Genomic DNA, 17,010 nt, shown 5'->3' with positions numbered 1-17,010 from the left:
TTCAACAATATTTAATGGTATTGCAAAGGCATGTATTTAATAAATATTTACTGATGTGGGAGAAAAAACCCAGCACTTTATGTGGCAAACCCATAAATTATATATACATGCATCTGTTCTTTCTGAGAAATATTTAAGAACTGAAAAATATTTAATGTTTACACAAAAATCAAGAGATAGGGCTAAGTAGTATTTGCATTTTGTTCCCAGTTTTATTGAGAAATAATTAACATACAGCACTGTACAAGCTGAAGGCATGCAGCATAATGACTTCACTTACATATATTGTGAAATGATTGCCATGGAATGTGTAGTTAACCTCTTTCATCTCATATAGACATAAAAGGAAAAAAATACCAAAAAAAAAAAAAAGAAAGAAAATACACTTTGCCTAAAACAGAAAAGCCTTCAATGCTTCATTCCTCCTCTGGACAATGTTCTGAATTCTGTATCAGCATTTAGGAGCCCAGCAGTGGTCTGATTCATGGACAAACATCCTTTAAAAAGATGTCACTGTCCTGCGGCAGGCACTAACACTGGCTAGCCTCTGCGAGTGCTCACTGGGCAGACCTGTGCAGGAGCTGGCTGGGGAGACAGAGGTCGTGCACTTACCTCTTTTGATTGCAGAAGGGAGCACTTTGGGATCCTCCCCCAGTAGTCGTCATCAGGAACAAGTTTGTCATCCATCAGACGGTAAATGCAGTTTGTTTCTATTATGGCTGTCTCATACAGTTCGTCTTCTTTTGGGTCTCCAGCAGCTTTGGGATAAGAAGAGTATGAGAATAGGACATTTTACACTGAAAAGTAGCTGGTTTTGAAGAATGAAGTGGGGATAAAAAGGATATTCCAGTCTTGTCAGTTTCATAAATACAGTAAACTCTTACATTGGTAACTGGTTTGGCCACCCAGAAGTTTCCAGAAGTCTTTGGCTGCATGAGTGTGTGTATTAATCCCTTCTTCGATAGTCTGGACATAAGTAGCTCTACAACCAAGTTCCCTCTTTGTCTGAATTAAAGTTGCAAGTTCTGAGGCCTGAAAAAAGGGAGGAACGTGATTATGTGGGTGGAGAAGCCCAGGGCTAGGTGGAGAGGTGTGAACTGAAATGGAAGGAGGGAAATGGCCTGTGTCTCAAAGGAAAACCAGCGACCACAGGAGCTGAGGCACTGGCTGTTGGGTATTTTAACAATGTCAAGAAAATATAACTAAAGGACCACAGGGTATCAATTCTTTAGAGCAATAGTTCTCAATCTTCAAATTCAATAATTCCCTTGTGAAGTCTTTGAAAAAAACACCCATTTGCTGGGCTTTTCCCTATGAGAGTCTCATTCATTAAGTTCTGAAAAGACTTTCATAGGCACTAAGATAAACAACTTTGAAGTGATGTGCCAGTACCTTTTTAACACAGGAGAGTAAACCCAGGACTTGGAAACAGGAAGGTAGTCATACTCCTTCTTAAACAGCCCATTAAAGCACCTAAAGAAAGCTTGTTCCTTAGATATTCAGAAAAGTGAATACTACCTACTACCTCTTCTCGCTTGATTGAAACATTTGACATCTGAGCAGCTCTGTAAAGATCTGGCAACTGGTAGAACATTCTATTGGTGTGTAAAGCAGATGCTTAACCTGAACAGTTTTTATTGTTCAGATACCCACCTTCGCTTTTTCTATGACATTTGCAAATTCCCCTGACCACAGGAAGCAGTAATGGGGACAGAGCAGCAGGAAGCAGTCCCCACTGTTGAGTGATGAAGCTCGAGGTTCCACAAGTCTTGTCTGCACATGTCTTCTTCCTGAACATGAGGACGAGAGTCACTGTCTTCCCAAGAAAGAGAACTCTCCCAGCCACATAAGGACCCAGAAACACCTCACATTTGCAGCGCCCCTGCTGCAAACTTTCAATTCTAACGTCTCCTCCGTGAACACTCATTCCCATGGCCCAGTGTGGTGGGGGCATTTCTAGTGAGAATGGCACAGATCACCTCCCTTGTCAGTGCTTTCCCCAATGCCCCATGTTTCTGAGGACCACGCTCAGGGTCCTCTGACACCACAGGTATGGGTTTATCAAGCTTCCTTTCACCAGGGAAGTTAGCAAACACACTCCTTTCCTCAGGTCCTGTCTCCTTCTGTTCACTCTGACATTCAAAAACCACAAGGTAGGCGAGAGCACGCCTTCACACAGCACCTTCTTTTGTGGGAATTTTCACTCTAAACTGTAGAGGAGCCTTGAGGGGAATCAGTTTGGAGAGAAGCACTGCCTTGAGCTGCTTTCAGCACCTTTTTCTAAATGAGTGTTGATTTAATCTTTCCACGATCACACTGATGGAATAGACTCAGGGTTAGAACATGGGACTCGAGGGGGGTTATTTGCACTTTTCATCAGACTACTGTCCTTGAACACACCAGGAGGACAGTGGTTATGCAGAAACACTCTGGAAACCCTCATAGAAGGAAAGGACATTTCATCCATTCTTCTCTTGAAGATTCATCTCCAGCAGTTGCCCCCTGGAGGCAGTGAAACCTCTCCCCATCGCCCAGAGCTTCCCTAGCTGTCAGCTAAGTGCCTGTTGCTGTTGATAGGGTGTTGTGTTGGGAGTGGAATCAGATCCACTTCACTTGCCTCTGCTTTTCTTGATTCCTTCTTCAAGAATGTACATTTCTCCCTCTGGCCTATGTTGGTTCTAGTTTACTTCAGAGAGGAGAACTGAGTGGACAGAACCACAATGATGACACAGGGGGCATCTGGTAACTGCATGACAGTATTGTGGCAGCGGTCACAGGGCAGGGGGAAGCGGCAGCGAAAGCTGAGCTTCCGGAATGGGAGATACCTGGGTTCAAATCTACCTCTGACACTCAACAGCTGCTGTGACCTCAGGCACATTACTAACCTCTCTGAGTCTCCATGGCATCTATTTCCCATCTCATGGATTTTGTGAGGATTATATGAGAGGAGGTAGCACAGTGCCTGGCACACAGCAGAGTCTCAAAAGGCGTGCATTTTCCTCCCCTTAATGGGCAGTTTGGGGCAGTCAGGACTCCTGATGTTACCAGACTAAAAAGTCCTGGTCAACACGTGACTCCTCTCTGCTGCCCTTAAATACCTTTAATCTGTACCAACATCAGCTTCTTGTAGGGCACGGCACTGTTGTTAGAATTCTGTTCTGTCAGGTTGACACTCCGCAGGCTGACGTTGCTGAAGTTTTCTTTACTGGCTAAACCTGCCAGAGTGACTTCTGAGAAGTTGGAGTTGGAGGACACTGGGGGGTTGAATAAGGAGACACAAGGTGGGGAGACAAGATGTTCAGGTGAAATGAGAATGTCTGCACTCAGAAATTATTCATGCCTGACTTTTTCTTTTAAAGTTAATCCAGAGTAGGAGAACATACTCAAGTTTGATTAACTACGCAGTTCAATGCCTAAGCACTGCATGAAGAGTTTAACACCGTATTGAAAGCATAGATGCTTGCTGACACTAGCCACATTTCATCCTGTCGAGACACAAAAGCTGAATGACAGTGTGCACCAGCTATTTTAGTATAAAATCAGGAGCTGGACTCAGTTGTTGCAAAGCCACTGAGAGCTGCTAAAGTTCCTAACAATGTTTAGATGTTGAAAATGCATTCTCAAGAAAGATTGTTAGGTATCTTTCAACAGAAGTGTTGATACGTAGAAAAGCAAGCATTCTGTAGGGATGGTTTGGTTCTAATGTTTTTCTGAGGGGCAAAGTGATCTACTAGATGATCTCCTAAGGTCTTCTGCTCTCAGACTTAAGACTGTTATACCAAAATTCTGGGTTTTCAATGTGGAACAAGAAACATACATGCATCCATCATCCCAAAGCTATCCCTGAGCCCCCAAAGGGTGGAGGAGAAGTACATAAAGTGTGTCAATAAAGCTTTTTCTCTAAATCACTGTTAAAAAATGTATATGCTAGAGAGAAACTCAGAAAGCTATTTTGCAGGGATTAGGTTCTAATGCTGAAGAAATATAACATGATTTGACAATTCATATGGCATAGCAACTCTGACATATACTTCTCCTTAGTAAACCAGTTATAATGAAAAATTTCAACAACTTCACCTAAATACTACATGTCTAAGAAAAACTTTAGGAAGTAGGTTTATGAGTACATTAGGAAAATAAAAATTACAGCAAGAATGTTCAAAATAGCATGATTATGCCTGTCATTACCTCCACCAAGAAAACCACTGTTTCAGAACTATGGGACCCCAGCTTAGCCTGGGACAGAGCATGAGGTCTTCCTCCTGTCTATCCATTCACTGCCTCCACCCCAGGGGCCCCCACTCTACCCATCCCACATCCCAACTCTGAGGGTCCTGAGGCTGCTGTTGAAAACAATTTGGAAAGCACTGGTTTTTGCATTAACATAAACATGTAGGGTTATGAAAGCAGTGATTTGGGACATTTTTCTCATGAGAGATCAAATGATTTTCTCTTGGATAAGATTAAGTAGAGAATTAACATGGTGGGCTCTACAGAGCTGAAAATATGTTGAATTACAATTTGTAGCCTAGAAACATCCTTCTTCTCTGACTTCTTAAAACTCAGTAATACAGGATAATTTGAATTAACCAAGTGAACAAATGCTCCACGCTATAAGAATTTCTGTGAAAAGCCTTTAAATTCCAGGCAGGTGGGCGTGTGTGTGTGCAAACATAGTCATTTTTGTTTGATGCATGTCTTTTGAGCAGCATTATTAGCCTTTGAAGGCAGAAAAAGGAGATGGTTAAAATCACCTAATCTCAGGTCCCAAGCACAGAAACAGGGTGGTAGTTCCAGATACTCACTCTTTTCAACTTTCATACGCTTTGACTCCATGAAGGCAACGTTTAATCTCTGCTCAGTGTATTCCTGAAGGAGGTCCTCTCTTGCTGCCAGCATTTTCAGGGGGTTTTTGGAAGCCTGGACCCGGCGCTTGGGCCTGACTGATCGCTTGTGCTCGGCCACAGAGGATGTCAGCCTGAGAAGCAAAGCAGAGCTGAAGGTTGGTCTGCAGTGTCCTCCACACCCGGTCACAGGCAGGGCTCTGACCTGAAGTGGTGGGCTACACCATTTTACTTGATGGGCTTTCAGCAGATTTTATTATCAATCTTACATGTCCTTCTATGCACCATCCCCTCACATGGAGTCAAAGAATCTTGGAGATGGGAAATTGAAGCCCATTTAGTTCAAGATCCCAGCCAATCCCAGAAGCCCCTATTCACAGCACACACCCCTTGGTCTCTGTATGGAGGTGCACCTAGTCCCAGTGGGGCAGCTCGTTCCTCTACCAGAAAGCTCTGAGGGCAGGGAGTTCTTCTCCATCCTAATCACACCCAAGCACCCATCCTAATTCTATTGAAATAATGCACAAATCTACTTTTGCCACTATCAAGCCCTTCAAGAATTTAGAGCCAGCCACTGCTTCTCGATTTAATCCTTTCCTCCAGACTAACCTTTGCTTATATAACGTTTTCAGCTCCCACCAACTCTCCCATAACTGACCTCCTCTCAACCCATTTCCACCTCTGAAAAATAACCACTATTTTGAAGACTATATTGAAATAAAATAGGCTCATAAAACCAACTATGACCACCATATAGTCACACAACTTGGAGGCAGAGAACCACTGGGGAGGTGGGCACACCCAGTCCCATGATTTACCAAGAGACTCCAGCAGCTGCTCTCAACTCCCAGCTGCATGGGTCTCTGTGCCTGAAAGTCTGTCTTTACATGTAACATTGTCCTCTGTGTGTGTGTACGTACATGTATGTGTTTATATGTAATGATTTAAATAATGACATTTGAGTTGGGAGAAGGTTGAGAAATGGTTAAATAACCATGTATGCAAATACCCAAAATACCATTTAAAGGCTGGGAAATGGCAAATTGTTCATTTTTTTGACAACAAATTGGAAAAAACTGAACAAACTTGAATATGCAAAAAAAAAGTATCATGAGCGGCTTAAGGAAAACTTTATAATGAACCACACAGACTTCTCGAAGAGACTGTCACTCTGAGAAATTTGTGGGAAATAGACACATATGGTTCATAGTTGCCCAGCATATTCCCCCCGGAATCTGGTAGCAGTGCCTTGGCTTTCCTTTGCAGGACCCCCCGCCCTCCACTGTCTGATCCAAACCCGGGCTCTGGCCACTCAGCATTTTCCATCCCCTTGGTGACAGTGATTGCTTCAGGGCTGAGCTTAGACCCTAGAAAGTCAAGCCTGGGTCTTCTGCTGGGCTACTTGATAGAGGAGCCACCTCTGCTGAGTGGCCAAGTACTTCAGATGAAAAATCAGAGCTAGCGGTGGCCATCTTCCACCACATGGTGACAGTATGACTGAGGAAAACTGGCGTGAGGGAGGCCTCATTCCGACCAGCCCCTAGAACCTGAGCTCACACCTGCCCCTTCAGTGAGTGAACCTGTAAATCCCTCCCCATCTTCCTTTTGCTGAAGTCTGACAGGGATTTCTGTTTGGCACTTGCAACCAAAGGAATTCTAGTATCACATCACTTTTCTTAGGTGGTTTGGTGGTGTTCCTGTGTGAGGAGAGACCCTTGAACCTTGCTGAGAAAACCTTCATCTGTTGATTTTATATGTGATTGTAAGTTAAGTTACATGCCTTACTGATTTTCTAGCTGGTTGTATTAATTTAAGGCCAGGTGAGCCAAACATTTTTCAAAGTTCTGAGTAAGAATTCAATATGTGAATTGAAAGGCAGGTAAAGAAATCTCTGCTAAATAATGTTAAATCTAAAAATCTGCAAAACAACATTCGAGTTTTGTGAAAATCTGGTGACATTATTTTTGGAACAGGGCAGACATCTGTGACACATGCTGTGTATGCAAGATTCTGCCTGAATGCACACTTGTCATGGGGCATAATGTTTTATATACCCCACAGCACTGCCTGTCTGGCTCTTGAGGGTAAAGCTTGGCTGTGATGAAGTTCTATCGCAGAAGAAGGTAACAGAGAAGATCTTATGAAAGTGTATGCAGAGCCTGATGAAGGGATCTGTGCTCAGTGGATGAAAAATGGGAACTGAAATAACTCACTTGGGGGCATAAGGATCGAAAAGTACATCAAAGTCCTCATCTAGCTCCACAGGGCTTCTGGGTACAGTATAATCCATGCTGCGGTAAAATTTTGCAAAGGTCTCGTCATCGTCCAACTTCATCACCTCTTTAACAGATTTACCGGTGACAGTGAGGACTGTTTCTTGCATTCCACCAACTATGAACAAACAAGCAAATACATGAAAAAATTTCTATGAAAACTTGACTCCAACTACATCTCATAGAACATGAAAAATCATTTCCCCCCTAAGTTCCAGGACTGGAGGAAACATGACAGTGATGTCCAGGGTTCTGGGGATGCTTCCTGGGCCTCACCTGAATTCTCATGAAAGGACCTCCTGTCTGAGCAAAGTCTGCACCGGGAAGTGGTAGGATGGAGGGAGGCTAACCTTGCTGCATGCAGGACCACTAAGCATTTCTGAACTGGTTCCTTTTGCTATGAGAAGCAGAACTAGCCCCACCCTAGTTCCATTCAGGGCCTGTGAAAACTTTCTGCAAAGGGCCACATGGTAAATATTTTAAGCTTTGTATGGGAGTCTACATGGCCTGTATTGCCACTAGGCAACTCTGCTGTTGCAGTGCAAAAACAACTATTGGTGATACATTAGGCAGGACTGTGTTTCCAATAAAACTTTATTTACAAAAGAGGTGGAGAACTGGATTCATTTAGCAACTTGTGGGCTGGATTACTGTATTTAATGAACTTTCAATTGTTTGAATTCCTTGTCTTGCCAGTTTGGTTATTCTATTACCCTTTTATATTTCTGGTTTAAAATGGCTGTCTGTATTATTTTCAACCTGCTGGGGCTCACTGTCAATAGTAAGGGCTCCCAGCACTTAGTATTTGATACATTTCAAGTACTAGACATTTTTATTAAGAGAAGAGGCTATTTCTGCACATTATTCTTTTATTTTGTATACTTTATTGGCTTTTGTATTGAAATATTTATTTCAATGCTTATTCATTAGAATTTTCTCTTACAAATCATTTTGATTGTAAGATATAATACCAGTTGCCACCTTATTGGAAATTTATATATATCATTTAAAGTTCACCAGGCCCAAGATAATGTTGATTTTGTTTAAATATAATAATCTTCTTTCAGGTATAACAGCAAAATTACTGAGTTCACAATCCTGATTGGATGACATCCCAAGGGCTCAGATTCAGGAATAAATGTTACTTGGTTGGGGGTCCCTAATTTAATACATTATCAAGTGAATCAGAGCTTGATAATCCAGTCTTGACCTAAAACTTCATTTTGTAAATGATAGTAGCAAAGACAATGCCTACGGTATGAATTGGTGAAGTCAAACAGAAAGAAGACAATTTAGCTGAGGAAAAGCAATCAGAATTGGGATTTAGAGATTTTGAGAGAGAAGCAAGGTTTTCTTAGCTACTCATTGAAATACGAATCACCATGTGCCAGAAAGAGCATATAAACAGAAGCTTCCCTCTGGCTTCTGTTTAGTACCTTTGTTATTCAGCCTTCTTAGAAAGGTTTCCAGCCTGTCCAACTTCAGGTCTGATTCTAATTGCATGTCTGGTCTGGCTTCGATATCTAGGCAGATAGAAACAATCAGTGAGAGAGTGTCACAGAGGAGCACAGTGATCGCAGACCAGGGGTTTATCAGGCGCCTGGGAGACTTACCTTCCAGGGGTTTGGAAACTGGTGTCGTGCCTCTTGCTTTACTGCCAAGAGGGGACGCTACTGGAGTTATGGCTGTGGGTGATGCCAGACCTGCAGAGCCAACAAGGAACTATTCAGTATTTGCTTTCTGGAAATTTCTGGAATCTTTTCTGGATCACTGTCAGGATTGTTTCTGGAAATTCCCAGGACTCTGATGGATGTCTGTTGGTCCCAATATAGATGTTACAACTTACAGAATTTACACACATGCATGTGCACACCCACGTGTACATTTGGCAGGTACCATGACTAGGTGGGACAACTGCAGGTTAGACAGAATTTTATGGTTTGTAAGGATCGTAGTAGCTGACAAGCTGTCATTCCAAAGTGAACAGTGAAGATGTGGGAAACTATGTCCATAGCATGTAGATCATCTGAATAGGAGAACATAAGGCAATCAGAGTATATTTGAACAAACGGAGATGTAAGTTCACAAGGCTTTTTGGGGTGGTGAATGTAGTTGAAGAGGAAGTGTATTTGCACCGTCTCCCACAGAGGAAGTAGAGAATGGGCTGTGTTATGCTATTTGGCAAGTGGCCCCCAGCACTGGAATTTTCTTGCAGGCTGTGGTGAGGTAGGGACAGTATGGCTTTTGGGGGCATCACTTCAGAGTGTGTCTTTATTGATCAATAAGCCAAGGAGTGCTAACCTTTAAGAAGGAAGACACAGAGGAGTATATGTTTAAGTTGATTTCTGATTGTTGGAGGGTTGTATCTATCCCAAGTGTTCCTGGGAAGTAGCGATCTGCTTTCACATATATTTATTGAGAAGCCAGGTGGGGAATCTTTAAAGGAGAAATGGTACAGGACATGACAGGGAAAGAAAGGAATACCAGCAAAAAGAATGCACTGGATAGAGCAAAAAACCTTAACAATGACATCACCACTTTAAGCAACCCTCAAAAAAAATCCAAACAACACCCAGAGAATATTGTTGTCCAGAGTAAATCACCTCACGTACAAGGAAAAATAAATGAATTGCTCTGCTCTTTCCTCTCATGAGCTGGAGAGGGATGTATTATAGCATAAAAAATTTTAAGGAAAAATATAGAAAGGTAATTTAAAACTTAAGTTTCAGGTGCTATTCTGGAAGTACTTCTCAATATGTACATATATTTTTGCTTAATGAGGTCCATAAAATTTTAAATATTTATTTCAATCACCAGACCGCTATATCAGCGAGAAGTAAACTTTTTTGAAAGATAATGAAGATAAATAAAAGTTGGTGTCACAGGCTGGGGCAGTAAATCATTACTAAAAGGATGCAAGAAGAGACATGGGAAGAGTTCATTAGCACAAAGGTCATTCATTAACTTGAGGCTAATAAACAGGCAGTACTCAAGGTAACCAACCTGGCCCTCCATTCTGTCAGGGCGCCCCCTGCTGCCCATTCAGGCTGCAGCATGCCCCAGAGCTCCCAAAGGTGGGACCTCTTTCCCAGCTATAAATAAGGATTTTCTGCAATGGGGCAGGGGCATAAAGGTTTAAATTACACCGTGTTAAAACAAAACAAAGCACTCCCCAGACTTCTTTTCAATGAATTCCACCTGCAATAACCAGTCACCTGCTCTTTCTGGGGGGGACATTTTCACATCTCTCTTATTCAAAGGCATGCTTGGAATACTTTTCAGGAGAATCCTAGGATGTTACAGAAACCTGTGGAGTACTCATCGTTATGTAGAATCTAGGAATGTCAGTAAGGGAGAAAGACTTAGGGAGGCTAGGGGCAAACAGAAGTTTCTGGGGTGATGGAATGAAACCCAGGGTACAGTATACCTCTTGGCAATTAGCAGATAAGCAGTATCCTGATGAGATGGGGAGTCTGCAGCTGTAGTGTAGGGGATATTTCACGGGCTATTTTATTCTGTAGTGACTATAGCACACTGGGCCACATTACTGCACGTCAAAAAGAGCCAATGGCTCAAGTGAAACATGTAACTGAGTAGATGGTAAAAATATTAGAAAAATAGGGTTCAGTTTTTTCATCAGATTAAAAGTACAAGAAAATTATTTCCTGAGTAAGATGTGAATGCAAACCCACCAAGGGACAGGAAATTCTCTGACCTTGCTCTCCAAACCTGCAAAAGACCAAGTCTACTTCCTCTGACATCGCTGTGGACAAGGGCAATGGTACCTGGTAGTAAGGGCCCCCTTACAAGTAAATTATGATTTTTAAGATGGAAGAAGAGAAAAATAAATCAAAGTAAAATGTCATCAGGATAAAAGTCTAGGCCAGAAATTGGAAGATTTGAGCTCTAGTTCAAGTTCTCCGCTTGAGCTCTTCTTGATCACCGTGGGCCTCAGGGCGTGCTTTTATTAATACAGGGCTTACGCTAGAGTTGTTTCATCAGATTATACAGTTCAGTGATGTGGTGGCTAAACAAATACTACCTCATTCTGTGAGAGTAAATGATCTTGTTTTCTTCTACCAAGATTTGAATTAATCACAATTCCAGGGCTTCCCCTCCCTTCCTCTTTTCCTTCTGCAAATATTTATTATGAGCCCACAATGAGTTAGGCACTATTTATGGGGTAAGGATCCCAAAAAGTTTTGAGAGGGAAACATAAGTCTCGGAAGCTAATGACAATATAAGTCAACTCTAAGTGAATGTGAACACTTTTATCACTATGTTAGGACCTTTGCTTTTAAATAATAATTTATAAAATGAAAGTATGTGCATATAAAAGGGACCCCACATTTTAACCATTTCCTACAGGATACGGAGCCTCGAAGCTCTCTGGTGACTTTACTCATCACATGACAAACATCACCTAATTTCATAAATCTTTGAACACCAGTTTCAAATCAGTGCCAAGAGCTCAGCTGCAGAGACATGACCGTCCGCAGGACAATCCCACTTCCTTGGAAATGGATACATTTTTTGACATCTATTAAAACACTTTCAGACATAGGGCTCTGTAAGCCAGAGAATTCGGTTTGATGGAAAGGAACCTCAGAATTATCCTAAAAGGGAGAAGAGATAAACTCTATCTTCACTGAGAAAGGCTTGTTTGCGTTACCTAATTACCAGACAGCAAGAATAATTTAAAAGGAATTATGGGAAAGGACTAAGATTTCTTAGCTGATTTGCAACTGCTTTTGAAACCTGTGCTTAATTTCTAAATGGCTAAATTCTGAAACGTGGCGATGGAATTATGCTTTTTGCACTGAAGAGCGCTATTTGGGACCTGAAGGTTTTCGGTAGGAGCATCTCATAAAACCTGCCCCAAAGCATTTATACAACTTCAGAAAGAGTAAAAACTAAATGGACCATGGCTAGACTTTTCAAACTGAGCTAACTCACATCACCTTCCCGTGCACCGGCGAGGAGCGTCCGTGCCCACACGTGTGCGCATGCTCACACGTGCACGCCCCCGCGCACATGCGCGCTCACCTTTCTTCACCATTCTGCCGGCCACAGTGAACTGGGTGGAATCGTTGGCCGCTCCTTTGCCTTTTGCCTTCCATGCTTCCTCTCTCCCGGTGATGAGATGCTTCCTCTCTTCGATACTCATTTGGCTCTCTCGACTTTCCGTGACCCGCTGTTTATAAAGTGCACCACGGTGAAAACAGGAGAGGGAAGTGACAGAGGTAAATTTTCCATATGTAGCATTTCCTGAGCCGAAAAGCAAGCGGAGGAGGACAACTGTGTCCAAAAATGTCCACACCTGCTCTGTCCGAACTAGGTTTGGCTTCCTTACTTCCAGCTCGGGTTACAGATCACCAGAAACAACACTGGAATTTTAGGTTAAAACTTTGAAGTTTTCAAATTTATTTATTCAGAACTCTGCAATACCAGAACGATACTTTGTGAAAATAAACAAAAATAGAGTGTCTTCATGCCTTGAATTTCACAGCGTTTCAGAGTTGCTCTGTTTTACCAGGCTAGTTAAACTTGGTTGATTAGGAAATTTTATCCATATATGCTCAGCAAGAACGCAGTCGATCTAGAAAATCTTAACCCACTTAGGTTCACAAGGAACACGCTCAGTCATAAAATAGGGACAGCTGATTAGGAATAGGTTGTGTTACAAGGAGGTTTTTTGGAGCTCAGCATGCTTTTTTCCTATAGCAACTACATTATACAGGCAATTAGGCCACCAGGTCAGCCCATAGATGTGACTTGTAAGTCATGATACATCTGACATTGAGGATGGATTGTGCTACACTCACAACGTATGTATATAGTGACACTTCTAACCTAAACATGGCTTTCAAGACTTTCTGATTGGGGTTCTGCCTCTTCAATTTCTAAGCCACTATGACACTCATTTGGTCTATAGGGAAGCAGCCAGAGGGGGACATATGGAGGCCAGGAAATGAGAAGGGACAGAAAGGAGGCAGAGGGCAGGGGTCAGGCACTCAGGGCAGCAGAGTTGGTAGAGAGTGGAGGATGGCAGAGGGTGGCATCAGGGGCAGAAAGTCCTCAAACATAGGAGAGTTTGCTTTCCCTCCTTCATGCCACCAGTTCTTTCACTATAAAGTCCCTCACTGTTGGGGGACATGGGACAGGGCAAGAAGCAGGGCAGAGGAGCTGTGAGGGGAAATGCTGAGGAAGGAAGAGAGGAAAGGCATCCTGCCCAGAGCAGACAGAGCTGCCCTCGCTGCTCACCCAAAGGTAGCTCCCACCAAAGTGGCTCCAAAGGGGGCAGTGGCCTCCTGGGTGTGTGGTTTTGCTTTAAGCCCCAGTATTTTCTAAGACCTGAGGAATGCACTAGGGTGTTTTATTCAAACTATGGATGAGCTCTCCTTAACGGCTTAGTTTCCCCAGCTCCTCTTCCCTCATAAGGAAGTTTTCCTTGAATAAGAACTCAAAGATGAAAGTGATCTAAGGTCTTCCACTGACACAGTGGTAGGACCAGGAGAGGCCCAAAGGGAGACACATCCTAGGGGACCCAGTCATTCTCTCCCTCCACAGCTGTTCAACCCACTTATGGCAAATTAGCTTCCCTTACTGATCAGCAGGAAATAACTTCCAGATTAATGCAGGAAGAAAGTGGAGATCAGCACGGCTCTTCAAGCCCTCGAATGTGGAGGGTGATATAGGGCAGAAGTCTTTCCTTCCCTTCCAGGAAAGACATGCATTAAACCACATCTGCAATGGTCAAATTTGGGGTAAGCCATAAACATACACTTCTTTATCATCTAATACATGAATCTTCTTTTTACAGAATTCATCTGCAGAGAAATTACAGCCAGAACTGATTTTGAGATCGTTGATAATTTAAATTAGGCTAAAAAAGCCCTTCCCCAAAGAGACATGACAACTAAATGCTAAGCATAATCCTGGCTTGGATCTAGATGGGGTGGGGGCCAAAGGGATATTGGTGGGGGACACTGACACAGTTAGAATGTGGATTGTGGATATAAGTGGTCAAATTTCCTCATCTTGATCACTGTACTGTGGTTATTGAAGTGTACTATAACTCAATGTTTTAGTGTCCCCAACACTTATATGTTGAAACCTAATCCTTAATATGATGTATTATGAGGTGGGGGCTTTGGGGAGGTGCTTAGGTTCTGAGGGTGGAGCCCTCATGAATAGGATTATGCCCTTATCAGAGACCCCAGAGAGCTCCCTTGCCCATTCCACGAGGTGAGGACAGCAAGATGTTTATCTAAGAACAAGGAGCTGGCTCTTACCAGGCACTGAATTACTGGTGTCTTCATCTTGACTTCTAGCCTCCACAACTGTGAGAACTACACTTCTGTTGTTTATAAGCCACCCAGTCATTGGTATTGTTAGAGCGGCATGAAATGTGTGTACATACACACAAGGAGAAAGGGAGAGTCAGTAATGGGGTAGTGGTTTGAAGGAGGAAAGGAGAGAGGAGAGGATGCCAACAATTGGTGGATCTGGTGAAGGGTATATGAGAGTGCCCTGTCTGTTATGACAATTTTTGTTTTAAATTTTATCAAATTAAAAAATTATCAAAATTAAAAACCCTTTTCCTTAACTTTCCCACTCATGATTGGTGAGATGACTCTAATTCCAAGTTACTCTGAATCATATATCCACATTAAATAATCTATGAGGTTGACTTGCCAGGAAGACCTCATCAAAATTCAAAAGTCTTCTTTGAAATGAAGTTTCAGGAGTCAATTTTAATCAAATCAGTATGGCACTTGACTTAAGGTATTTGAAAAAAACATATAAAGCGCCAGGGACATTTGCTGCTCTGAAGATCCAGACATCATTAATTCAATGGTGAACTCAAAAACATTTCCAGCATCCTGGGTGTGGTGGGCTGTGGTTAATGACTCAGAAAAATGACATCCTTGAATCAACAATTCCATTTCCCTAATTTCACTGAGTCCCCTAGAGCTCTTGCAAGAATGGGGTGGATATAAGCTCTGTAATTATACAGCTGTTTTAGGATTTAAGGCTTCCAGGAGTTGCCAGATCTAAGTTAAGGAGGAGTATATTTTTATTCACTCTAAAGCACATTAAACATAAAGGTTTTTGCTTCTCTGTAAGTTTCACCTTTATTGCTACTAAGTGGGTTTGGTTTAGGACCCCCTAATTCCTCCTCACTTTAGATAGATCTATAGTGGTGTAACGTATACAACTTTTTTATTCACTTGAGAAAATTAATTTATCATACGTTCCTATTAAATTCTAGAACTCAGAATGTGAAAACAAGTAAGATGGACATTTTTGTCCATTTACTTTTTTTTAGCTTAAAACATTATATTCTTCTCTTTCCTTTTTAAGCTTTTCTAGCCCCATTCAGAGAAGGTTTATCAAGGTTTAGCTGATGATGTTTAGGACTGACTGGAAGAGTAAAAGAGTTGAGGAGGACATGAAGAGAAGCCTTAGTAAATCTCTCCTTTCATGTGCAGATCCCATGAACATGGTGCAAAGGTGAAGTGGGGGAGGGATGGGAACAAGAGTGTGTGTGAGAGTGTGTATGTGTGCATGTGCGTGTGCTCTCACACATGTATAGAAGGCAGTGAAACAGTTGAGACAAAGATAGGTCTTAGGGTGGGATAGAGTCTTGGTAGGACACAGCTTGAAATTGTGCAAAGAATCAATCTACAAGAATGTTCCCAGGTTACCCCATTGTTACTGATGGGTTTGCCTCTAAATACCTACTTAGAATTCACAAAGTGAATCTCACTAAATGTTTCTGATACATGGAGGTGATACAATAAGACAGAGAAGAACTAACATGTATTACTGGGATTAATGTAGATTTATGGGTAAAACTCTTCCATAACTGGAGAGTTTTATGGATAGAAAACATTGTGATCTAGCTTTTAAATATTTGTCTTATTCCCATCTACTTGAACAGAATTATAGGGAGAAATGATAAAGGCATGTGTACAGTAATAGAAATAAGGTGAAGTGACTGTTCAGTACTACACAGTTTTCAGTAATGCCATCACCATTAAGAATTGGGTGCACAGGTAAATAAATGAGATTTGCTCCCTCCATAGGTGATTTCTGTCCATATCAGCACAGGCAGACTCAAATGGCCTAAACAAAAAAAAAAACATAAAGAATGGTCTCAACTTGGCTCATACCTCAAAGTAACCATAATCAGGTCTTGTCACTATCTACCAGCAACTAAACTGAAGGGAGAGGAATAAAGAGAAATCTTACTCTGCTGCAGCCCTGAGGCACATGAGGAAGAAGAAAATGTGCATCAAAGTCTGACAGTGAGACAAACGGTCAATTTAGACAGCTTGTGTGCTGTTTAGATGCTCTATTTTCTCTGAACCTCTGCACTGCTGAATACTGATACCAGAACTGATGGAGGAAAGGAGTCTTTAAGAACACTGATGAGCTGGAGGTACATAGTGGCTTCTAAAATACTTATCTGGGAAAATTGTCAAGAAGTAAAAATATAGAATTGTTAAGACATTTTATTTTTGAAGGGATTAAACATAGATTGTCTCTGATAAATGTTATTTTTCTTTAAACTTAGAAATATATAGATAGATATTTCCATGTTCATGTATTGGGAGATGTAATATTGTCAAGATGTCAGTTCTTTCCAACTTGATCTATAGATTTGGTGCAATTACGATCAAATACCCAGCAAGTGATTTTTGTGAATGTTGATGAACTTATTCTAAGGTTTATATGGAAAGACAAAAGACCCAGATTGCCAGCACAATACTGAAGGAGAACAAAGTTGGAAGACGGATACCATCCAACCTTAAGACTTACTCTAAAGTCTACAGTAATCAAGGTAGTATGGTAGTAGTAAAAAAACAGATCAAGTGAACAGAGAG

The 17,010-nt window shown here is 41.8% G+C and overlaps 1 protein-coding gene across 19 annotated transcripts in view; it reads right to left on the bottom strand.

Annotated features, from left to right (window-relative positions):
* The window catches only part of SVIL (supervillin), a 232,971-nt gene that overhangs the window by 26,082 nt on the left and 189,879 nt on the right, over window positions 1-17,010 (bottom strand). For all 19 annotated transcript variants that reach the window (XM_057498342.1, XM_057498343.1, XM_057498341.1 and 16 more), the window contains 9 exons: window positions 12,164-12,311; window positions 8,731-8,820; window positions 8,554-8,640; window positions 7,058-7,235; window positions 4,806-4,978; window positions 3,099-3,254; window positions 1,654-1,790; window positions 885-1,032; window positions 613-758 (listed from right to left, as the gene is read on the bottom strand). In XM_057498342.1, coding sequence (XP_057354325.1) covers window positions 613-758; window positions 885-1,032; window positions 1,654-1,790; window positions 3,099-3,254; window positions 4,806-4,978; window positions 7,058-7,235; window positions 8,554-8,640; window positions 8,731-8,820; window positions 12,164-12,311 — 1,263 coding nt within the window. The remainder of the gene's footprint in view (window positions 1-612; window positions 759-884; window positions 1,033-1,653; window positions 1,791-3,098; window positions 3,255-4,805; window positions 4,979-7,057; window positions 7,236-8,553; window positions 8,641-8,730; window positions 8,821-12,163; window positions 12,312-17,010) is intronic.

This window comes from Manis pentadactyla, chromosome 3 (assembly GCF_030020395.1).
Source record: "Manis pentadactyla isolate mManPen7 chromosome 3, mManPen7.hap1, whole genome shotgun sequence".
NCBI classification, from domain to species: Eukaryota; Metazoa; Chordata; class Mammalia; order Pholidota; family Manidae; genus Manis; species Manis pentadactyla.
The sequence above is the reverse complement of the archived record's forward strand: the minus strand, read 5'-3'. Positions and strand labels throughout refer to the sequence as shown.